At 38.2% G+C, this 26,443-nt stretch overlaps 1 protein-coding gene across 1 annotated transcript; it reads left to right on the forward strand.

The window, feature by feature from the left end:
* The first annotated feature begins 19,583 nt into the window (after positions 1-19,583).
* Positions 19,584-26,136, forward strand: LOC139743865 (uncharacterized). Its single transcript, XM_071654332.1, has 4 exons — positions 19,584-19,696; positions 21,511-21,699; positions 22,349-22,544; positions 24,200-26,136. The coding sequence occupies exons 2-4, from the start codon at positions 21,576-21,578 to the stop codon at positions 24,477-24,479; spliced, it is 600 nt and encodes a 199-aa protein (XP_071510433.1). The 5' UTR covers positions 19,584-19,696; positions 21,511-21,575; the 3' UTR covers positions 24,480-26,136.
* Positions 26,137-26,443: the final 307 nt, after the last annotated feature.

Below are 26,443 nucleotides of genomic sequence, written 5' to 3' on the forward strand. Positions count from 1 at the left end.
AAACTTTACTTGAGTAGTTAGGTAAGAGAAGCGTATAAGAGAAGCGTCAGCAATGAAACACAGCAAACAGAAGAATAAGCAGATGGTGAAAGGAAACATTCACCTTTATGTAAAGTTATACAATGGTAAAGTTAATAAGATCTAGATGAAATTTCGAATAAAATCTGGCAACTGCATTTTATTTTTTAGCAATCATTGTAGGACAGTAGTCGATTTGTGACAGGCTTCGAACAACCTTGTGTATGTGGGTTTTTTTTCCAAGATTTGTTGATAGTGTTTGAGTGCCTGTGTATACAGGTGGACTCTCCTTTTTTTTTTGCGAGTTAATCTTCATCTCGGGAATCACGATACAGCGTTCATATTCAATCTAGTTGATATCACAATGAAGATTAACCATGCGCGCAAGTGGCAAGCGGAAAGCTTGATTCGATGAAAGATGCGGTATGAGGAGAGTTGTCCACACTTACTACCGCTTTAGTTGCCTCCAGTGATCGCAAGCAGCTGAACCTTATCAATTTTACCTTGTCAACTTTATTCACATTTTATACGCATTCATAATGAATTCTGAAATACTACTGCGAAATTTTAAGTTAAAATGAAAGATTTTTCACCGGTTAATGCAAAATGAGAGAAAATGAATCTAACAGAGCTGAAAATGACAACAAAAAGATACAGGAATATAATGTGCCTAGAATTGTCTTGCAGATGGCATGTGTCAACGGTAAAAATAACTACAATCTCGCGACAGACCTGACCGACTTAACTACATGACCTTTGAAACTGATATGGTCTTATTACAGAGTTGCCAACTTTTGTAAAAGCCTTTCAGTACTTTGATGGCTGAAAATCAGTAATTTGCACCTCTTTTGAGTGGAAAATCAGTAATCCTTAATAGTGCAATAGAATATATCACAGACAATGATTTCTAAAATCAGTAATTTGCTTGCAGTCTTCAGTATTCTTCTCCAATTTCAGTAGAAATTACCGAATATCATTATTAGTTGGCAGCTCTGTAATATTACCGCTGACCAGAATTGAGCATTCTTTTATTGAAACATATTTAGCCACAAAGAGTGAATACGATAGTGAGTCCGTCTTCTACAGTTTCCTCACGTGAAGCTGTATGTCTTAAAAAGGACTGCGCATATGAGCCTAATGAACTTTATTATGTAGCACGTGCATGGTTTGCACCTTCTAAAAGAACATCGCTTAGAATCTGCAATCGAGTGTAACTCCACATATTTCTTTCCATAGTGTCCGATCTCTTGGTATAAATTTCTACCAGGTATGATACGAGTGGAATTGGACTTTGGTATTACAGAGTGAGTTTGATGCACGTTCAACCACTTTCGTGCTGTTTTTTATCATGCATATCATGATAAAAACACAGCTTCCCTTATATCTGTATGATCACCCGACATGTACCCAATGTCGTAACTGTGGGACTATATAGTGCGGTAATAAATGGGTGTAATCCGTGTATGCCTACTTTCCTTTCCCTTCTAAATAAACAGGGACCGGAGGGACTACAAGTTACGATTTAGACAAGCCCCACAGCGAATTCCCAGATTTGCTTTCACTCGCACCATATCCAATTATTTCTGTCAATTCCCTTATAAATTTCCATTGACTGTGTTACCTAATGCAACTTTCTTGCCGACGAAGACCTAAGACCTTAAACAGTGATCCCTTTAAACAGGCGAAAGAGACAGTGACTACGGGTCCAAGGGCTCCACTCCAACCTGTCGGTACCCTAAAGCTTTAGGTCCACTGCGCCTGTACATCATTGCCAAGACGAGGAGGAGGAGGAGAGCAATAACCACCAGTAAGGATACCAGAGTCGTCATGGAAACGGCATCAGACGGTCGAATTTCATTCTCTGGAAGGTAAAATAGATGGTATCCTCGTTAACTCATTGAGTAAAAGGGAGATTTCGGTGCAAGACACCTTCGTCGTCTCCTAATCAAATTGGGGAATCTATTGGGAAAAGAATAAATGCAACTTACTGAATGCGTCAAATCTGCCTAAAATCCGGGAAAAATGAAACAAGAACATCAATTTTAGACAGGAACATTGCCCTTTATCTGCAGAAACGTGTTGTCAAATTGAGAGTCAGCTATAGATCAAGCGTTTGAAAAGGCTTTAGATATTTCTGACAATAAATTGAAAGAGAGTATAATTATGACAACAGATAGGGCTCAAATCGAAAGCGACAGTTTTTTTTATATTATTTTTATTCAACGCTATGAAATGCTCACACACGCTTGCGCACACATCCGTTACCCTAAAGCCCGCCTCACACTATATGACTTTGGTTGGCACAACTAAGTGACTTTGGATCTGAAATAAAGAAGCGTGTTTTATTCAGAAGCTATTGTAATTTATTTCAGATCCAAAGTCTGTCAGTCGTATAGTCGTGAGTCGTGCTTTATCAATCAGTCACTCCGTCGCCGTGCAAAAATTTGCTCTCAAGAGGTCGGATGCACGGCGTACCGAAGTGGCTTCATGTTAACCGTATGTTGGCTGCACTGAACTCCCTACAAGATTCCGTTTTATTTCTCTCGATTTTTACCTCCTTGGTTGCTGCCGATTTGTCCGGGCAGCTGACTAGCTGCAGATATCGGCCCATTTGTGACGGCATGAGGTTTTGAACTGGCACCCAGCTGCCGCCCGCTACGTCGGGTTCTTGGCAGGCAACCCGTGGTGCAGCGAGAAGTGACGTCACTTTGGTCACACACGAGAACGTTACAGTGAACGAAAACCTGTCAAATAGTTAATAAGAGAATAGAAAAACGGTACGTTGTACAGCCAAAGAGTTTCGTCGAAAAACGATTTAAGCGCCATTTTTAAACATCTTAAAGGACAAGTCCACCTTCATAGACATGTGGGTTGAGTGAATGCAGCAATATTAGTAGAACACATCAGTGAGAGTTTGAGGAAAATCGGACAATTCGTTCAAAAATATGAATTTTTGAAGCTTTTGCTCAGTCAAAGCTGGATGAGAAGACTACTTTAGCTTGTGATGTCACATGTGTACAACGATATAAAGAAAGAATAAAGAAAATTCAACATATTTTCACTTTTCTCGCATAACAAAAGAACATTTAACTTCTCTCTTTTAGAAGGCAGGGGGAATAATATTACCCTTATTATGTCAGTAACAAGTCGAAGAAATTTGCACTTTATTGAAAATGTGAAATTTTGTGAAATTCTCTTTTTATTTTCTTTATATCGTTGGACACTCTCCTGTCTAGATTTAGGAGAAAGCGGCTGGGAGGGCAAGACTAGTCTTCCCGATGATCATTCATGCAGAACGGCCAGGAGTCACTAAAAAGATTTGCAACCCCCGGATGGGCGGGCGGGCGGAATTCTCTCTGGGCGTCGCCGTGAGCGGACGTGTGCAGCACCAGCCATACTAGTATATACATACCATCACCATCACCACCGCCATCCACACCCATGCGCAACGTCCGTGAGCGGACCAGACACGTATCACGACAATTATTCAATGCCAGGTTCATTTCTAATTTTATATCAAATTACGCAGATTCAGTGAAAATTAATCATATTATGCAGATCGATTGGTAACTTATGAGACAACGACATTGTCATCCAATCTATTTTGAATGATGTGTGACTGCGAGTGTAAAAGTAGTTTGTCCAAACTTGAAAACTTTAAAAGAGCCAAACGGAATATAAAGAGTGAACTGCGCTGTATAAATTTCTCATATTCTTTCATTTTACTTATTTCCTGGTGTGTGTGTGTGTGTGTGTGTGTGTGTGTGTGTTTCTGTGTTTCTGTCACCGACCTGTGGGTAATCTCCAATGAACGTGAATGCGTCAATCTGGAATGCTTGAAACGCCGGTCCAAAGTTGTCGTGAAACACAACTGTGCTGTCGTCCGCGCATCTGGATGGAACAAAAAGACAATAAAAATTGCAGTTTGGCTTAAACATACGAAATGGGGTGGCCGACATGGAATAAATTGCTACCTAAAGCATTTCAAAAATGTACGCTTTGTGTTGCGTGCTTCCAATGGATTTCCGCAAACTTTCACTGATGTGTTCTAATGATATTGCTGTTTTTATCTCTATTTTTCCATTAAAGATATAAGCATTATAACTAAGAACACATATGCATGCTTTGAAGCATAAAAATAATGTAGGTATGAAAAAAAGAGTGGTCAACTAAAAAATGGTACATGTATAGTAACATATACATAGTAAGCTATATTCTAGCTTTGGTTTCCTTACGTTCCCGTATTTGAAAGCATGCACTCGAGCCCTATTTCAACAGACTTTACCCCGACAACATCAGGACAACGTCCGAAGAACAAAATGTGCGGCATCGGGCAACAAAACCGTTCTAAACAGACACATGCATACCGAAAACTTTCTCCGTTTAGGCTTCTTATACTAATGGGGTGTGTCCACCGATGCGACTACCCTACCCAACGGCCGGCGACACCTTTTGTTCTAGATTGTGCACATCTAGGTAAGCAATCGTGTTAGTAAGCCAAACGTGGTTACAATCACTTGTCTCAACTACTAGATAGATATCAGTGGTAACAATCCAACGCAGGTTTTCGGCGTAAGGTATGGCAATCATTCTCTTTCTGCAAGCTTGATTATAAATGTTGAGTAAATCAAAGGAATGTTACGGCAGGAGCGATCTAGTAGAAAGGTTGTCGGGTTAATATCGGGGTAGTGTCGGAGTTCTACATATTAGGATATCGGGTAGACTTTGGCAAAAGTTACCGCGACAACGTCCGAGCAACATTTTGCGGGTAACCTTTTAACAGGCAGGGTAAAAAAACAACAACAACAACAACAGCACCTCACCATACAGGATACTACCCGGACGTTGTAGCCGTAGCTCTAGTTTGAAAGGCTCTGTTAAAACGGGGCATCAGCTACTTTACCCGTCGGTAATGATGTCGTATCTACGGTCGTCAAGCATGTATCCAACGGGAGTGGCCCAACAGGATTCAATGAACAGTGACAAGTCACCAACGGTCTCCAGACTTGCGCCAAAGTAGATGGGTTCGCCTAGATTCACAAGTTCGCTTTCGTTTGCTATCTTGCTGAACGAGTGATCCTCGAACCTGTCCAGAGAGAGGCTGAACTCTCCGTAGCCAATCTGAAAACAACAACCACAGTTTTCTTCACTATCACTCACTATTACTTATACACCATTATAACTAATAACTACTTATAATCTTAGTATTATCACTATCTTTAAAATATTTGTCATTATGACCACTTTCAATCTTCACTTCGAATTCGGAAGAATCATTCAGAACATGATTTCCAATTAAAACCAAAAGGACACGAGATTGAATCACCAACGAAACATATATATACACAGCATATACCGATACCATGGAGCTAGTAGATCCATGGTGCACATGCACCACAACTACAAGGTAAATCCCTCTTTCGACACATCCTATTAATATGAAACAGAACAATTTGCACGCTTCATCAAAGTTTTGTTACATCAAGCTCGAGAAAATTATGACTCTCGAAGGAGTCAAATATGTTAAAATAAATATCTAAAACTGTTTTTAGGACGGTATTTACTTAGATGGGTTTCACTAACAAAATCAAAAAGGAAAACAAAACAAAAACAAAACATATCATCCTTTCATGACGTGCCAAGCACCATGCAGGCTATTTATAGGTTTACCTCCTCGACCAAAACTTTTCCGGTGTAGGGTTCGAAAGACTCGCTGAGAACTTCTTCTCGCTCCAAGAGACACGTGACCGGAACTTGGAGGTCGTGTTCTCGTGTGATCACCTGATCACTTCCGTTCTCAGGGCGTGGCTTGTAATAAGTGACAGTGTTGGTGTAAACGATGTTGTCCACCGTTTGCTTGAAGTGAAAAAAAAATGTAAGGCAAGATGAAGGAGAGTGAATGTTCATGAATAATTGTCTGATGAATGGGACAGCAGATATTCGCATCTAATGACGCGATACTGACGATATATCATGACATAATATTTATTCAATTTTTGGCAGTACTGTATAGCATCAAATGACACTACTGTCTCGGATGAATGCGAGCTTCTGTATAAATAAATAATACAAATATGTAAAGGAGGTATTGGAGAAAGTCCGTCCACGGCTAACTGTCAGTTCGCAAACCTTAAACATGGCACCTTCCGAGATGTCGGACGCTCCAATTGGCTGGCTGGAGGGGAGTTTTCTTTTTCACGACTCCGATACTGTTCAGAAGAGGATTTTTGTTCACATACACTTTTTGAGGGAAATTTACTCTCACATATATTGGAAGTAGAGTCAGTAAAATCCGGTGAACATTCAAGGGATAGTACAGTATTGGTGGAGATGAGAATTGGGCTTTTAAATTTTTGCGAGATACCAAGAAAACACTTGTTATATAGTACAGAGTATACCATTTTAAGAGGAATTCAAAGTTTATTTGATGAAAATCGGGTTTGGAATGACTGAGACATCCAAAAACAAAGTAAAACAAAGCGATCGTGATAAAGTGTGGGTCCCACACTTTAGTAGAATCGCTCTTTTTTGATATCTCAGACATTTCAAAACCAATTTTCATCAAATAAACGTTGATTTCCTCATAGAATTACATGCTCTTTCATATTTCATAGGAGGTTTCTGATTATCTCACCAAAAAAATGTTAGAAACCTGAAATTAGGTCTCAACCAAAACTATACGATCCCTTTAATCTTACAAGAACACATCCATGAAGTTTAAGAAAAATCGGATAATCCGTTCAAAAGTTACTCATTTTTAAAGGTTTGATTAAGCCATGTGCCGTAATCGCTAAGAAAGAAGTCTTCAACAATAACACTTTGTGATGACTCAGCAGAGGACGATTAAAATGCATGAAGAGATGTATGCATGAACAGATGTCACATGTATTTTCATGAATAGATGTCACATGTACTTTCATATTCTAGCATAATGGAAAGGGCACTTAATCTACCTCCTTCAGAAGGTAGGAGAATGATATTGCCTGCCCTTATCATAATCTGTCAGAAACCAGTTCAGGGAATGTATATAGGCCTATACCTTTATCTAGAAATGAAATTTTGTGGATATCTCTTAGTATTTTCTTTCAGTAAAGATAAGAAGATGTTTCATATGCTACAGCATTCTCTTCTGCTTTATAACATGAAAGAACGTAGTACACTCTTGATGAGCATGTGAGATTAATGATTCTGTAACCAGGTTTCTAAATTTTCACCTTTTGTTCAGTCGAACACTCGTCGTAAAAAGTCGTGACCGCGATGTGGTCGATGTCGTGATCGTAGCCAACGCACGATTCGTCTTCAAAATGGACATCACCGGCGTTATCGTCGACATCGAGCAGTGAGCGAGCAATAATCAACGTCATCGACGTACTGTCGCATATGAGGTGCGTATCTAGGCGAGAAACACGAACCAAACATACGAATAAAATGTCTTCGTTAGCATTCAAAATAGTGGTAGGCCTATATGTCCTTCATTTTTAGTTCAATTGTCTGCATCAAACTCCCATGCTCTATTTTCGAGAGGAAATAGTAATTTTGAGGAATTTTAATACTTTACGCAGGGTGTTTTCTTGAGCAAATTTCTCGACATTTCTCTCTTACTTTCTTGCGATCAACTCTCCGGTGAGATCAGTTCACTAAACCATAAAAGGGCAACTCTATCTTTGGGCAGTATTGGGTGAACTTTTGCCCAGTGCATTATCATTAATATCTAACACTTGCACTGCGTGAGCGTATACGCTTTGACTACAGAATGAGCGACACAACTTCCGTGAGTTCCGGGATTGTCACAGAATTGTTTACTAAGGTATAACAACAGTCACAACGACGACTATAACAACGACAACAACGACAACGACGACGATGACAACAACAACAACAACAACAGCGACGACGACGATGACGACGACAACAGCAACAATAACAATTTAACGATGTTGGCCCTTATCACCAACCTGGGTTATCTGTTGGTGGTGGCTGCGTTGCGTGAGAGGTGTTACCTAAATGAAGAAAGAGGGTGAGAGAGAGGAAAAAATGATAATTCGAAAACGTATACGGAGTTTACACGTGGAAGGATAAACAGTCCATGTAAAAAAATGAAACACTGATAATTAAATAAAACACTCGCTAATCACTCATATCACGTAGAAGTTGGACGACTTCAAAATTCGGGGGAAAAATAGGTCTCCTCTAAGAAATTACACTCCAACATGTGGATACAGGAATGAGGTCTATAATAAACAGACATCATTTCAGCTATCACATGTCCCGAAATGACAACAATTTAGAGCAGAATACATTCTTGAAATACGACAAGTTTCCGAGTACTTTTTAAGATATACAGTTGTTGTTGTTGTTGTTGTTGTTGTTCATTTTCCATCTGTGAAGATGGCTGGATAGCCCATATTCAGCTACACTAAGCTGGTCTTCCATGGGGTCCAGTTGGATGTGGGGTGGGACCACTTCACCGGGTTGGACACCCTGCTCTTTGCGATGAATGAATGAAGCGGGATCTTTTACGTGCATGAGCTGTGACTCTCTCATACACGGGACCTCCATTTTATGTCCTATCCGAGGGACAGAGTGTTTTGCCTCTTGCTAGAGGGGACGGTATGTTTACACACAACATTGCTCAGTCCAGACTCAGGTTCGAACCCGGGCCGCGTGATCGTGAGGCAGACACGCTACCGACTGAGCCAACTCACCGCCCTTAACAGTGCATATATATATATATATATATATATCAAAATCATTATATTTACGCAAACTTAAAAGAGGGTTTAGTTAACTTGGGAGACAAACCTTAAAACAAGTTTGAACATGATTTCCTTTTCCTCTACCATCAGAGGAACATGTTGTTAGCATACTCAGTATTTGTTTGGGCGTAGACATAGATTTAAAAAAAAAAACTAAAAATCGTAAGTGCTTCCGAGAATGTTGTCTAACTGCCATGCAGGGCTCCTTGGTGCATTTATTGAAAGAAATCTGTCTCTCCTCTTTCGCAAAATACAGAACTAAAACGGAAAACATTGACGTAAGAGAATCCAAGTTTTGTAATGTTTTCTTGACGTAGTGCATATACCTCGATTTTTGTAATCATTAACGCGAGTCATAACGAAAACCTGCTTAAAAAATTAAAATATGCTAAAGTTAGGTAGCCTATATCTCCCATACCTGGGTAAAGGTGTATGCCCATTGGTCTTTCGAAAACATAATCGTGAATAAAACTGTGACTAGCGCCTCCATCGTCCGAGTAGCCAAGAGCGCGATGCGACCAGTCGCTCCAGATGATACGATTCCCATACACCGCCAGGTCAAACGGATGGATGCCGGACGTAGCCAAGAGGAGCTGCCTGTTCTCTCCGTTCAGATCGACGGACTCGATCCGGTCCCGAGCAGCGTCGCACCAAAATAATGTTTGACCTTGACCAGGACAGACAGTCAAAGACATTACCCCCTTGTACTGCCAACAAAATTTACCTTAAAAGGTCGTATTATCTGATTTGATTTGATTTGATTTGATTTGCTTTGATTTCTGCGTTTTTCACAAAGTAGATATAATGTAACGAACAATTTTCCAAAAATAACTGTACATTGGACAAATACATACTGTATAGGTATACATAATTATATAAACATATATATACATATATATATATATATATATATATATATAGAGAGAGAGAGAGAGAGAGAGAGAGAGAGAGAGAGAGATCATTATACTAGTACACAATATACGACACGATACACGGTGGAAAATGATTGATTATTCCATAAAATTAATACTAACAAAATGCTGGATACCGCTATTAGCGGAAGCTTGATTTTGATGACGGCCTCTGCAATGTCTTTACTCCATTCCATCTTCATAAGATAGAGATGTAGTTTCTGTTTACCCGAGAATCTGAGTTACCATAATAATGCGGACTTTGTGACAAGTTTACTATCGCAAATTGCTGGTACCTGTTTCTCTATCAGACTTAAAATCCTAACCCTCCACACACTTTTGCCAAAAACGTTCCGCAGACCTTAAAATTCGCTCCCCTTGTTGTTATTGTTTTCTAAAACCATGATATAATCTTTGTCTGAAGCTCTTGAGTTCACGTGCCCACTATGAGCAATGATGAGCACTGAGCACACTAAAAAAAAAAAATGATTAATGAAGAGATTCTGTATAACAAACAAAACCTAATTCTCATTGTCATGAAACCGAATTAATTTCAGTGCACCTGCTTGCATGTAGGCCCAATAGAATAATGTTTAAAGATAATTGCAAACAAGAATACTGTTGTTTAGGTGGGGAGGGTGTGATTTGGATATAGACTTGATTTTATATATATTACGGTTCGATCAAATCAGATGGGAAGAATGCTACCAAATGTTAACCCTTTCTAGGCCAGGTACGTACTTTGAGCAATGTGTGTTACATAATAAACGCCATGGTGTTTTCTGTGCCTGTAATGATCGGCACTCAAGCACGCAAAGGGTTAAGTATATATTTATATATCATATTAAGTATATAAGATAACGTCATTTTGGTGCAAACGATGCAAATAATAATGTTTGGCGGTATAGCGAAGGAAATTTATGTCGGTTTAGGTTATGAAAATAAACAATGGTTGTATAATTCATTCATTCCTGCATTTCCAAACAATACACATGGGTAACACACACGTAACAATTATGGTAAATTCTTGTAACACAGCATCACATGATCAGTAAGAAATACATCTTGTTAATGATAGCGTGCTGTCCACAATTTTCGTTAGTGTGGTGGAAGTGTCTTACGTTCTTATAGGAAACAAACAACACAGTTTTTAATACCATCCGAGCTGAAGGCCAGTCCATTCGGGTAAATTAGTTGTGAGGCAACAATAACTTCTCTGCTTGATCCGTCCAAGTCTGCCTTCTCGATCTTCGGCGCATTCCCCCAATCGGTCCAATACATCTTCCTAGGGTTGAAAGAAAACGAAAATGACGAACACGACGACCACGACAACAACAACAACAACAACAACCAAACACACAATCTATCAGATTAATCTTTTAAAAAGTAGGCGGTGCTGCTGTTGATGATCAGGGATGTTCATAAATCTTGCATCTCTCCAACTCACGGTTCTAAAATCACTCGACAATTTTACGCTGTTTCACTTTCATCGAACACGCACTTGTGCAGTGCTCACGACCTTGCTCCCCCCCCCCAAAAAAAAAGACACCCCTCATGGCCATGATAACACTTGAAATGTCTTGCCCTTGAATAGAGGGCTCGAATCCGGGACCTGCGTAATACCACAACAATATCATCCTGCAAGTAACGCAATGTCCTGCAATGCTTTATATATCCGGAATGCACACTCGATGCTCCAGATCCGAAGAAGTGAAATTGATAGTTATCAAGATGGTGCACACACACACACATGGAGTTGTAGTTAATGTTCTGTCTCAGGGGAAGGATTTAAGATTGCTATACAATCGATAACAATAAGGTATTTTTCATTATATTGCACTTATCTAAAAACCGACAGGAAACTTGGGATGCACTGTATTGTCCCCTTATCGAATTTGCGTTTACTTCACAAAAACATTTAAGGCTGCCAGATTCCATAAACAATTTCTGCTAAGTTTTCATGGAACATCACTGCTCTGTTTTGGCTTTATTCCTAATCTACGTTTACGTGAACACAGAGCGAAGAACCATTTTAACATGTTTCGTTGGATAATGCTTCACATTCATGTCTTTTCACCTTGTGCCGTCATGAATCACAATCGCTCTCGGTTCGTCGAGATCGTCACTGAGGATTACCATGCTGTCCGAACCGTCGAGATCCATTGATCCGATAGTGTCGAATCCGGTATCGGTCCAGTATAACCGATCCTTGGTGAGATCCAGTGCAAGTCCATCGATAACTATGCCCAGTCGAGGGCGGGAAAGACATTTATTTACGAAATGCGTGCAGAAAGGTCACATTTTTACTAAAAGGGACATAATTATACTGTAGTAGTTTGCTCCATGATGTCGTAAAGATTTGATGTTGCAGTGAGCGTTCAAGACTTCAAAAACTATTTTGATAGTTATTCTTTCAGTTGAATTTCAACATGCAGATATATTGTGAGATAAGTTGCACATCTTTTATCTTTCTTACCGAATTTTTTGTTCGAGGAAAAAAAACGAAAAGCAAAGAGAATGTGATTTGTCAGTATATTTGGTATAACAACAACATCATCATCAACAACAACAACAACATCATCATCATCACCATCACCATCAACAACAACAACATCATGATCACCATCAACAACAACAACAACAACATGCTCGTGCAGAGGTGCACAAGTGCGTTGCACTTATCCTACCGCTGCCATTCTTGGCGAATATAGTCATCTTAGCCGATCCGTCGGGGTTAGCCCGGTGAATAGAACTGTCCAACAATCCAACATCGCTCCAGAAGACCAGGTCCTCCGACGGGTGGTAGTCCACGGCTACGGGGTATTCTACATCCCCCAAAGGAATGGGCCAAAACTGAAGGGTGTCACCATCGAGGTCAGACATGAAAATGTCTCCACTGGACTCAGCGACGAAGATCAGACCGCCCTCTGGGGGAAAAATATTTAGATTATGTATAAGAAATTTATTTATGTACTAAGAATATTGACGTACGACGTACAATTAATCACATTTGATCTGACACTTTAAGCGTTAGACCGGATTTTTTTTTTTTTTTTTTTTTTTTGGGGGGGGGGGGGGGGGGCTCGAATGTGTAGGACCCGCGCATTCTCAGCTACGTAGATTATTTTGTGCACACAAAATCACTTAGATTCCATGTACCACTGTACATCATCCCAAATATGAATATGCAATGATAATTTCAAAGAGATTTTTGGTCAGAATTTCATTCTTCAGAAGTTACATGATGGAAAGTTACATCCGGAGATACATTGTAGTGGAAAGGCCTGGTTAGTCATGATTAAAAGTGGCCATCAGGCATGACAAAGGTGTATAATTTCCCCTCGCAATGCACAAGAGGCATCATAGCTTAACCCCACCACTCCCAAGCAACTCTTGTTTGTACGACAGCAGTGGAACTTCGAATCTACAGTCTTTCAAGGGTTAAAATCACGTGACGTGACACGTACATCTCATGAAAGTTGCTCATGCTCAGTGCTGTTTTGCTGCTGCTTTGACAAAATGATTCACATAAGATTTTTAATCGCTGAATTTATTGTTCTTACAGTTACACAATACGTATATGTACAAGTAGTACTCACGGGGCATAGCGCACGTCGTTCCGTCATCTGTATAGTCAATGAAATATTTTGAATATCACAAAAAAAGAAGGTCAGCATAAGATAGATAATGTAGTAATGTCCTACCATCCCTGACACATTAACAAATAATTGACGGACGATAATATTTGTCGTTACAATAACAAAATGAGCCATTAATATTTCCTGCGGAAATTATGTATATTCTCTGTGAATCATACTAGAACATCTGAATATAATACTAAAGTGTAAATTCTAGAATTGACACACCAAGTTATACTTTAGAAAGTGCATCATCAACTATCAATGTCTATTATAGGAATAGAAAAAAAAACTTATATCTCAGTTTGTTTGTTTGTTTGTTTTATCAAGAGCTGTGATGTATTGTCATTGCTAACCTCGTTACAATCATTATCATTCTGTACATTTTTCTTTTCATCAAGCACATGTCTTAAGCCGAAAAGGAGTTTTGATTGGCTCGTGGTACAAGATGTGTTCGCTGCATTCGCAGCTGATTGGTTGGACAGTGGTGAATGATACACCAATTACGTGCGGTGACGTCACAGACGTTTATCGTCCATGGTCCAAGATTATAAGTGTTGGTGAGGCCTACACAGCAACCACTCAATGTTCCTTGTTACATTTAAGATGAAGCAATAATGGCTGAAATATGAATTGGCTAAACACGGTAAGTAATTTTACTTACCATTCGTGCAGTTTCCTGCTACATTTTTCACAACTGTAGGGTAAAATAGATAGCAATGGAACATAAAAACTCAAGAACAAGTTGACAGAAGAGACGAAAGCTTAAACAAGTTGATTGTAAATGTATTATGTTGTTTAATATGTTATTTTATATTCATAATATGCGAATATAAACCTTGAAAGTTTGAACTCTGTCTATTGTTTTATACTGTTATACGAGTGTGGGTGTATTTAAAACAGTGCAGCTTGTAGAAGTATATCTATTAGACTGGTTACTGCCATATCATATTTACATCTTAATAAAAAAAAAATGTAACAAAGGATTTTCTTTATAACCAGAAAGTTTGCCCGACGATGGCCCAGGCGTCGCCCGACATCATAGCAACAACTAATACACGCAAATTGTATTCCAAATATTGAAATACACTATTATGTACGTGTGGATGGAATATTTATCACTAAGTCCGACGCCTTATACAGTGGAAAGGTATCCCTCAATCTATCATACACTAATTGGTCCCAATGTACTTCCACAAGTGTTTGCTTTGCTAGATAACCCCCTCCCATTTCCTGCTCGAGACATCTACATCTTCAAATAAGTATGGTGATCTAAGAGATATACAGAGTCCTTGAGAAAGATGTAAAGAATCATTGATATGCTCATTAACAAACATGTCTTTTTTTATCACGACAAAACACTTCAAGGACAATGCGTCACACTGAAGATACATAGTTTGAGACAAGTATGTTTTTGCACCTGCTTAGCTTCCGGCAGCTGAATTCACACACTTATCTCATTAGTACGTGATCTAACAAAATTCATTGTTCAAATCTTACTTTGTGCATTGTCATAATAGTATTCGTGGTAAGCTTATAATAAGGCAAAATATTATTCGCGCTCTCTATCTCAAGACCAGCACTTGACATCTAAAAGAACGCACAGAGGAGTGAAGAGCATCAAAATTTGTGACTTAAATACACCTTACCTGCACCCTAACTTATATTCGCACTCACTTCATTGAAGAAATCATACAAACAATGAATTAGAAAAAAACAAACACTAGGACACTCTCAATAACAGTATGTGCCATCCATTTTGCTGCTTGATGAAATAGGGTCTGTAATATAAATATGTGGAAAATGCTACTTTTAACAATAACACGAGATGCTATTTCACGTAATTGTAATGGAGATCTAGTACAGAAATGAATATAAGTCATAAAGAAAAAGAAAATGTATAGGAAAACCCAAATAGTTAAGACAAAACCAAAAGAGTCTTACATAATAATATTATACCTATCTTTCTTACGGATTACTTCGAGGTTAATAATGATAAAGTTCTTCCCCTTTCCTTCACCCCTTCTGAAATGCAATACTGTATAACACGGATAGACGTTTACTTTTTATTGCGTTTTCTCTTGTACCATCTTCAACGTGACTGCAAATCGTAATTAGTAATATTTCGCGAGATTTATACTACTGTTTCAAGTCAATAAAATACATTATTCTCAAAGCTGTTGGAAACGCATTCAATACTATTATGCAGTTTTGCAAAATATTGTATGTAGACCTGCTAGTGCGTTAATTACATTAGGTATATACTAGTACTCCTGCAGTTTGACGTGTTTGATATATATTTGCAAATAGTAATACAGATACTATGATATGACAGAAGAAATACACACAAGGCCATATTTACTGCGATGTGGATAACTAAAAGACGATTCGGAAATTTGAAATTATAGCAAGCAAATAGCATGGATAACTTCAAATAGACCCTGCACATAAATATGAAGTTATAAAAAGTCATAGCCTCACAGACTGAAAAAAAAAATCTTGTTTTCTCGATACCATTTTACAAGATATTGAGAAAAAATTATGATTTGAATCACATTGTTAAAGTTTCCGCTAAGGATGCAATGAATGATGATGCACAAGCAACTACGGTCCCTTTTTAAGTCCCTTCTGAAATGCAGGTTAAAATGAGAATAAAGTGCCTTGCCTATATACGGGGGACACAGCCGCTACAGCCAGGGGACTCTATTCAGGGATTTCAGGATTCAAAGTAGGGGGTTTTATCAACTCTGTTTGACAAAATTAACACGACACGGCCCCCAAAAAACTCTTCGTCCCTCATATACAGGTAAAGCTGCAGTTCCAAAACTCGATTCACCCATCATGTGATTAAAAAAACGAAGGAGTACGTTGACTCACCTGAGATGGCTGCTAGCAACAGGATGTAAAGTCTTATTGAGCAACGTTGCACCATAGTACAGCATTAGGTTGCCAATGTATTGCTATAAAAATTGATAACTCTCAATCCTCAAAAAGCACAGAGTCTCCGTGAACCTATACACGGATGACGTCGAGAACCACAAGTTTACGTCTTCACGACAAAACATCAGTTGTTGAATTGGTTTGAATGTTCCTATTTTTCCGCTTATATAAAATAATGTGATAGCATTTGATCACTCTGATTGAGAAATGATAACTTGAAGATTTACCTACTACCAGAAATTACCGCCTCCATATCCAGCTGCTAATATTTGCGAAAGAGGATTATCAACATCTCAAGAGGATATACATTTCGTTAAATGCACCTGTCCTGGAATATAGTGGTACCACAGAACGAAACAAAGAGATAACTTTATCTTATCATTTTAAGAAACTATGGTCGATCTTTGAGAGGATTGCGTGCACATCTTTGAACTGTTATCAAGACTCGGCTTTCGACCTTTTAGCTAATATTTTGATACTGTTCTTATAAACGCTATGAAGTGGGTCAAAAAAGCGAGATTAGTTGCAGTACAATTAGGCTAAGCACTTTTAACTGAAATAAAACTGTATTAGTTTGAAACATATTTTCTGCAACCAGCAAATCAATAATTGTGTCTGTCTATATATAGCTCGGAATATCAATGATAGCGAAATTCCCATTCATGTTTCCGAAATAAACAAAATGGACGAGACAATTTTGAATATTTCGAAATTTCTAGGGTTTTCATTGATAACTTTTAATCCATATACCCGAAGGGAATGTGTGGAGTAATACTATATGGCTCAATAAACTTCCATCGTTTTATTTTCTTTAAAGAATAACAAATATCATTATCTATCTCAACCATTGAATCGAAGGCAAGAATATTCTTTTTCCCAAATAAGTATATTTCTGTTCTACTTAAGCCAGGAAGAAAATGAACTTGAAATGAAGAACAACCATGACGAAATGTCAGATCTGTGTAACTATTGTCATATATATAGCTAAAAACACTATTAATAACTTAACATAATAATTGTATTTCACTTCATTTGTTTTTGCAAAAATTTGGAAAATCTAGTTTCAGTTTGTTATTGATGATCATACATGTTATATATCTATTATCATATATTGCTTTAAATCTGTCAACCCCAAAGAGGACACGACTCTGATATGATATCTATATAATTATTATGCAAGTAAAATCCGAGCTTCCCATTACCCTGCAGTATAACATCCAACTTTGCTTATTAAATATGCATGATAATCATCAAACTACACAGTAGGGAAAGCGAAGGAACAAACACAATACTTTGTAGCTTTACTAAAAGTTAAAAGTAAATCCAATATTGGATTACATCAGCCTTTACTGTCATGATACAGGTTCAAGAATTTCGAATTCCCTGTCTGTGACATTACACACCAAGCCCATTGCCATATACCTTTCGAATGTTTTCGAGATCATTTTGATTATGTTAAGACAAGATATCGTTTAAGTTTTATCGTTGAATATGAAGATTTTTTTATTATTATGCAGTTGATTAAAAGACGTTTCATAAGCATGTATTTTCTTATAAAGTCAAGCAGTTTTACAAATCATATACAATAGACAGACGTTTTGTTTTGTTTTTAATGCAAATATTTGACTGGTAAACCAGGTGTGTGTGTGTGTGTGTGTGTGTGTGTGTGTGTGTGTGTGTGTGTGTGTGTATGTACCTTGCCTGTCTGTCTGTGTGTGTTTATTTCAAATAGTTTTGAGCTTAGGGGCCTATATTAACGGTGATAAGCAGTTGTGCTATTAGTTTCCCACTTTCCATTTGTGTGTACAAACATTAACGCACCTGAATTTTCATACAGCATAAGTATATGCCCAAATTGTTTTATGAGTATTCGATATAATGTTGTTGGTTTTTGTTTTTTCATCTATTTATCATTTTGTATTCTCAGGCTGGTATCGAATTATTAACGTCACTTATTAACTCATTTATTCTCTCTTTCTTTCCGCATACTTTGACCCAGAGCTATTAGGGCCTAGTGCTTGCAATCTGGTCGACAATTTAGATCAATTTTGTCTCTCCCCGCCTTGATTTAAAGGGCCCCTGACATCCAAATGCATGTTGATTTGTGTTGAGTTATGATACCCTCATCGTCACTTTTGCTGTGAAACGAATATCTAGAAACATTCCATTTATTCGATCTTAACGATTTTTCTCCAGATTACTTGGGAACGCCCACCAAAAATCCTTCCAAACCAATATTCCTCTTGTGACCTCATCTGTCAATCATTGCTGAAGTACTGAGGTGTTTAACGAAAGACATTGGAATGCACTTTCCCCTCGACTCAGCATACAGCATTGATTTGCATGTTCCCTCGCCATGTCTTTTGTTAAACATTTCAGTACTTTAGCAATGATTGACAGATGAGGTCACAAGAGGAATATCGGTTTAGAAGGATTTTATGTGGGCGTTCCCAAGTAATCTGAAGAAAAATAGAAGAAAAAAATTGTTAAAAATATATGGAATGTTTCTAGATATTCGTTTCACCGCAAAAGTGATGTTGAGGGTATCATAAATCAACACAAATCAACATGCATTTGGATTTCAGGGGCCCTTTAACTTGAATATACAAAACTTAACTGATTCCTCCCTAAGGAAAAATTTTCTCGCTATGCTATGATATCTAATCAATGACATCACATGTTTTGATGTGTTGTGCGTGCCATTCTCTATATGATTTTACTTTCCATTCATTTTTTCTTCATATTCTACTTTGACCTAGGCCTACTTGAAGAAATATCTTCGTTAGTTTTATAATTAGTTTCAAAACCGTTCCGATCATCGCCACTTCAGGTGATGGGCTATACCAGCCATATGTTTTCATGTGTATAGCAATTTATCTTACAGGTATTTCTTACGCAAATAAAACAACTTCAAGCAAACAAACAAACAATCAAACAACTGAGAAGCGGAACCCTTTCTCATGCTATTATTTTGTGAAGGTGGCGGGGACAATTTTAGGAGGAACCCAAGGCAATGTGCAGGGACATAGGAAGAGGTTAAAAAAAAGGGGGGGGGGGGGGAGTCTGAGAGAAAAATTAATATAGGCCCTAACCCTCCCCTTGGTTCCGTCGCCCTTGATCTCCAAAACTACATAGCAATGCTCAGAACCGAATATTTTGGCTCTACTCTTCGTGTGAATGCATCGATCATCGCCTGCATGTATATGCCAACATTCATTTCATGTAGGCCCTACCGCTGCCCCTGGGCGCCGCGCCGGGCCCTGGCTGGGAACGGGAAACATCCATGAAACTCGTGACCACTCGTGACAAATTGTTTACCAATTCAGTACAATGCAGTTACGGCAAGATCAACGTTGTGATGTTGTAGACGCTCTGTTTACTGTTTGTGAAAGATTGAAGTTACGATACCCCTTCATAGTTCGACTGTTCTCAGGTAATAGTATTTACCAAGCTTTACTATGCTCAGTCAGGGCACTTTTTGCTGTCCTCCGGCTCCATTAGGCAATTAGGACGTGGCCCTTAGAAAGAGCAATTCGTAGTAGTCCCATATATTGCTTTATATGTGTGTTTATTGTACGTATTCTTAACTCACACTCACAGACAGTGTCCTAATTGGTCCTACTGTAAAACTAGTACTAAATTTACTGCTAGTACTACTACTACTAGTAACCCGCAGTTAAGTACGATCAAGCGTATTGATTTACTTTTAGTCTTAAAAGATATTAATGATGATACGGCCTGTCTGTTCTCAAGCTAAGGCAAAAAAGGGAAAAAAAAACATGAAATGAAATCAAGAACTAACGTTACCGATACTGTACTCTTTCTGCCCCCCCTTTTTTTGTTCTATTATCAATATTATTATTAATAGCAGCTCCAGGGGCAGGGCTGCACACTTAAACCCATTTTCCCTAGACTAGATTCTGTTCTAGACGTGATCTACTTGGGAGTGGTCGATTGGTCATGGACATGGTCAGAACCTTAAATTTATTGGTCCTGTACTTTTTTTCAACTGGTCCCGACAATGTTATTTTTATCTGTTATGTTGGACCAGTATTAACCAGTGCAATAAATTTAGCAAGCCCTGAAAATATGCTGGCCTGGTCCGACAGTGATTTTTACTGGTCTGGGACTGTCAGACCAGTGCCAGTGTTCGGTGTTGTCATGCCTAGTATTATTCATAGGGAATTGTGAAGATAGAGTAGAGTCACAGTAGTCTGGTAGTAGTCGATAGTACCAGTAGGAGAGATCTACCTTGTGGTCCTTGACCTTGACCTTATGGTGTAATTTATTGCTAAGTTGTTCTTTTAATATGGGTGGCATGTACATCATATCACGCCAAGCCCAACTAAGCCAAAGGGCAATTACTAAGGCTGCCAGGGACAAATGGTGTGTGACTCACCACCCACATGTGACACATTTCAGCTCTTCTGTTGAGTGGCTACATTCTTGAAGCCAGTTTATATTAGAATGTGATATCATGTTTACAGTGTCTGTCTTCAGTGATTACACTGGTTATTTTGATATTGAACTTGTGGCTTGTAAAAATTAATGCACTGCTCTCAACCAATGAGATTGCAGAATTTATTCTATAAATCAATCATGATGAGTTCTGTGTGGTAGTCAGTCAGCTGCTGAAATGGTGATGTTCCTGGTCACGATCACATATTAAAGCTTAGAACATGCATTATGAATAAACTCATTTCAAGAAGCTCTTTGCTTCCAGGAGACACACTATGTGTGCATGGTAACAGAAACACAGCCAGTTTGGATGCAAGTTCTCAAGTACAAGTTACAGTATGTGTGTTCATCATGCAGGAACAAAATGCTCAGAAGTCTTTTCATTATAAATTGCAGATTTCTCCCTTAAAGGGCTAGCTATCATGCTGTAACTTCCATTTATAAGCAACTGGACAGGAAAACAGGCAGAAGATCGCATTTTAACAAGGTATTTCAACATTCAAGATTCGGTCTTCATAACCACTGTAAGGGACTACTAGGACAGGAGGACAATCTTCCGTCATCAATTGTAAGCAGTCCCTCTTTGGATATGAAAGTTCAAAAAAATATTGCTATTAGTTCCATACTCAGTGTGCTTCTCATATCACCAAGTTGGTGTGGATGTATCTGCAGAAGACCATAGCTGACCAAACCATTCTCATTCAGAAGTGTATAATGTGCTAGAAAGAAGACTGCAACGTAAGTTGGATGTAATAGGGTTAATTCTATCTTATCCATTCTCCATTTCAGACTAATGACCAAGATACCTAAGTGACCAGCTGAAAGTCAACACCATCCCATCACCCTCATTCATCATGAAGGGAATGGCCCAGTATTTCTTCTTCAGTCCAAATGTGACAAACCTCCTCTTCAAGGGTTGGACCATACCAACTGGGGCCGTAACATCTCCCAGAGAAAAGGCCATTGCGTGGATATTGCGTAAGATACAAGCCAGTTCAAATCACTTACTCTGGTGGATCCTAGCTGCCATGTGCAAACTTTTTTCAATTGCCATCATTGCAGGGAAAAGGTTTTACTTCTCAAACTGATCACCAGTTTCAGTCAATTGGCAATTGTGTCCAGCAAAATTCTGTGCTAGTGTCTTTAACATATTTGTACATAAAAGATAAGTTTCATAGCAGGATGCAACCCAAGGAAAAAAAAGAAGAAGAAACCAAACTGCTGTTTGATACTGGAAAGATTGATCCCTACAATTTTCTTTTTTCTTTTTGGTGAAGGTAATTGTGTTGTAGTAAAGCAATGGATTGCTGAAACTTCAAAAGCCCTTGCAAGTGATTGATCCTTAAATTAACACTTTGTAGCTCAATATGAACAGTCCTTTTTTTTTCTCTCAGATTTACATTTATTTTGGTGTTTTTTTTTTCTTGAGCAACAAGATTCATCAAGTGTTTCGCCAATGGAAGATATGCAGTTAAATTCAGAGTTGCCAATTTAATGATCAATGACAAGATGCTAATTCATTTTGTGTAGCAAAATTTCCAGGACTTGATAAATGAAAGAACTTCTGTTGAGAGACTATATCACCAGTATTCCATATTTTCCCCTTATTCTTATAACCATTTCACAGCATTTGTCCTTACCTGCCTACTCTTCTTTGTGGGATCTGTGGTTCTGGAGGCTTTGTCAACTCTGGGTGTGTACCTGACCCGTTGCTATGCAACCAACCCCCTCAAAATGAAATGGACCTCCTCAATCAACACCAGGTCGCCCCTCCTAGCTCCACTTCAGATCCCAAGCAGTGTCTCTAAGGTCAGAAAGAGAAGGTATGTCTACAGCAAACAAGCATCCTTTAAAGGTCCTGTTTACCTTTGGGAGCAGTGATTTCAAAAATTTTCAAGATATCACTTTTGACGCATACGTGTAGGTCAGTTGTATCACAAAACATCCTACCATAATAAGATTTTTGCAATTTAAAGGAGATATCACTATTTTTCTCATTAAACATATCTTTAGACGGCTTAGTCTGGAAATATTTTTATTATATAACTATTGTTCACATTTTGTATATTTAACAATTCCTGGTACTTAACATTGATTAAACTGGTTCAAAGTTTTACATTGGTTGTTTCTATCCCTAACTCACATTTTATAACTATTTTGAAGCACTAATGCTGGGTTTTCGTTTCATCTGCAAATGGTAAATTATTCCTTTAAGGTCTTCAAACGCAGTTCCACCACAAACTGGAGCTGACTTTAATGAAAAGAGTAGGATTGAACAATGAAATATGATGGTAGCATTTCATCAAACTCGGCTGTTTGAGAAAATATTTGTAGAATTTTAAAAGTTATACATATCTTTAGAAAATTCTGATATTAGTCACCACTGCATATCCTATCAATGCAACTCACTCAGGATTGAGGTGTTATTACCTCATAAATTTCCCATTTACCTGGTTACAAAGCTTGAAAAAACTTTCTTGTATTTAAATTAAATCCAACGGGATGATTATATTCTGTGCATCAAATCATTGTAAACATCTGTTCCACAGCGATGATTGCTTTTAGAGTCAAAGGGGGTTGGAGTTGCTACTTAAAAGTTCTTTTCATATTTTTGACCCCTCCTCCCTCCACATGTATGCAGACATATTTCCCTCAGAAAAGAAAGGGAAGAAAATTGCAAACCCTTAACACCAACAACCTTGTATTTTCCAGGGGTTGTTTACCCACAGAATTCCTTCTCATTCACCCATTGCCCTCACCTGGAACAATAAAACAGACCCCCCCCCCCCCCCCCCCACTTTCCCGATATGCGGGTCAGCCCCCACCACATCAAATATCTTTCTTTGGCAAGTGGAGTTTACTTCATCTATCAGAGGTCACCTTGGAACATGGCGTGGCTTTCCCCTTTCAGAACATAATAAGATTGCACTTAAACTCCCGAAGACATTTTGTTCATGCAGGATCAGGGATTCACATTGTTGATGGACCGTAGTCAAAAGTCAGCTATATAGAGAGATAATGCTGTTGGCTCTATTTTTGATATTGTTGTTGATGTTGTTTTTTCGTTGCAGTATTGTCACTGTTTTCATTATGGATATCCATGTCACACACACTGAATTACGTACAGTCAACTCTGTGTAATTTGAAAATGTCTAGGTTGAATTTTGCATTTATTCCAATGAAATTCTTGGGGCCAGATCAAAGTTGAAGAAAATTCTCAGGAAAATTAAACTGTATGACAAATTATGACTCATGTCTCTTGAGGCTTGCCTGAAGTAAGTCCTGTATCTGTCCTGAAGTCGGAACAGACATGACATGCTCAGAGTTGACTGGACTGTGTATATGTAGCAAAATAACTACAGAGTTACATCTATGTTCTTATTTGCTGAACAGAAATAAGTTTTGCTCTTTCTCTCTCTTGTGTATGATTCAAGTCCATGCCAATCCTTCCACCTTCCATTTATTTCTGATTTCCCAGATGCAAGATCCACTTCGGTCGATCTCTGGTGCACATACTGTCCGTCACCCTTGGCTATATGCTGATGCTGGCCGTCATGACGTACAACGCCTATTTCCTTGTTGCCGTGGCGCTGGGCTCCGCCCTCGGCTACTTCCTGTTTGCGCCCTTCAGGCGGCCCCCACCAAAGAAGGCGCCAGAGGTGAACCAGCGAGCCCAGCGTGACGACATGACCCGCAGCGGACATATGGACCCCAGTGGTGATGACACCCCCAATGTGCAGTTTTATGGTACAATGTAAGAGAGGCTAGAACTTTGAGTCATTTGATGAACGTGCGGAATTCTTTTTGTTGTTGTTTTTTTTTTTTTTTAGAAAGAGAGAGATAAAGAGAGAAAGGGATAGAGAGAGAGAGAGATAGAGAAAGATAGATATGCTACTTAATTGATGATTGATGGTACTACCACAGCACTAATGCTAACATGGGTGTATATAGTGTATAACAGCATAAATTTTTCAAGTATGATAATTTGCAAATTTTGAAAAAAAACCACCCAAATTTGCAAGTGATTGCATTTGTGACCGAGTACAACATTGGTGGCATGAGAAGTAAGTACCTAGTACTTGTAATCCTTTTCAGGAAGCAAAGTTAATGAGTTCCCACCTTCGAGACAATAGTCATTGCATTTCAGTAACAGAAGGCAATATTTTGATGTGTAAATCATTTCATAACTTTCAGTCAGCTTGTAGAATTCATGAAAATAAGACCTTCATGAAATGTGTGGCACATACAGTATCAAATCTTAAGTTATGAATACTCAATTCCAGACTTGTGAATTTATGATAAGAATACTTTGAACATGTTTATCTTTTGCCTCGAGAAATCAAAATCCAAACAAAGAAATAAAGAAACAAACACCTCCATTGAAAAACAAAACAACACAACACAAAAACAAACTTACTAGATGATTTTATTTACTTAGAATTGTTTTGACCTCAAGTGGTGAGGAAAGATTATACCATTATACATTACATTGCAACCTGTTTCAAATGTACAAGATAAACTAGCACAGTATCAATTATATGTGAAGGGAATGTGCAACTTTGTTTTAGTTCAGATTTGATGCTATATGTACGTAGTTTGTCTCCATGTACATACATGTATTAATATGATATGTTTGCATTTTGGGAGACTTTGTTTGGAATATAAGGACAAAAAGAAAGAAAAATCTGACAAAGATGCTCAAATCTGCCCTTCATGGTCTTCAATACAATGTAGGCATGTATATGTATGTCTAGTTGTCAAATTAGTACATTAACATGCTATTTTGTAGGAAGGGAATTTAATAACAAATTGAAGTAATTATGTGACAACATGGAACCCTTGTCATATTTCTGGGAGTAGAAAATATACAAATGACTGTCTCATATCTTCAGTTCTCCTATAAACCACTGATCAAAATGATTGAGTTGAATGTACTAATCAAGAAATAGGGTTTAAAGATGTGGCAAGAAGTTTTTTTTTTTTTTTCATTTTCATTCCTGTACATTATGTTATTGGGTTTACAGAATTCATAGAGTTGCATTACATACAACAACAACAAAATCTCTGTAGGCCCTATATTCTTGTTTCTATTCATGCTTAAAACGAACATGTTATTATATTTTTTAAAAACAAGTTTTCATTATGGCGATGCATGTTTGTTGTTGTATATACTAACATTTTCATGTATATTTCCCTGTGCCCACACTGACAAATCTTCAGAGATGTTTGTGAAATGAAGAAAATGAAGCAAATTCTGGTGTCACAAGGCAGTATCACATGAGGCATTAGCATGCGCGCTGTCTACTGTAATGTTATGAAAATCTTTCAAATGCATTTTGTACACTTGTTGTTCAGATTTCGATTTTTTTTTTCCTGTTCAGTTTGATCAAAATATACAAATTTATCAACTGAAGCGCGTGGACTGTATCTAAAATATATTATGTACACTTTTATATTTTTGTAATCTCAAGGCTTGTATATATTCATTTTGCTATTGATCTCTCTTTAGGGCCCTGTTGCATAAAACCCTTACCGCTGGACTTACCGCTCCTTTCTAGCGGTAAGTCTTCAAATTAGCGGTAAATTTTATAATCCTTGATGCTGATTGGCTGTGACGCCTAATTTTGACGGTTGTTACCATAGAAATTCAATGGTAAGTTTTATGCAACGGGCCCCAGGGAGAGATGAACTGCAGAAGTTTATTTCCTTGTAAAATGTATCA

This window comes from Diadema antillarum, unplaced genomic scaffold, assembly GCF_040938485.1.
Source record: "Diadema antillarum isolate AM-2024a unplaced genomic scaffold, OU_Dant_1.0 scf00000035, whole genome shotgun sequence".
Classification (NCBI taxonomy): Eukaryota; Metazoa; Echinodermata; class Echinoidea; order Diadematoida; family Diadematidae; genus Diadema; species Diadema antillarum.

Excerpts from the sequence above, each read along its gene's own strand:
- LOC139743865 (XM_071654332.1), top strand. The coding sequence starts at position 21,576 with ATGAAGGGAATGGCCCAGTATTTCTTCTTCAGTCCAAATGTGACAAAC. Across the intron at positions 21,700-22,348 it reads GGCCATTGCGTGGATATTGC|CATTTGTCCTTACCTGCCTA; the intron begins GTAAGATACAAG and ends ACCATTTCACAG. Across the intron at positions 22,545-24,199 it reads TCTAAGGTCAGAAAGAGAAG|ATGCAAGATCCACTTCGGTC; the intron begins GTATGTCTACAG and ends CTGATTTCCCAG.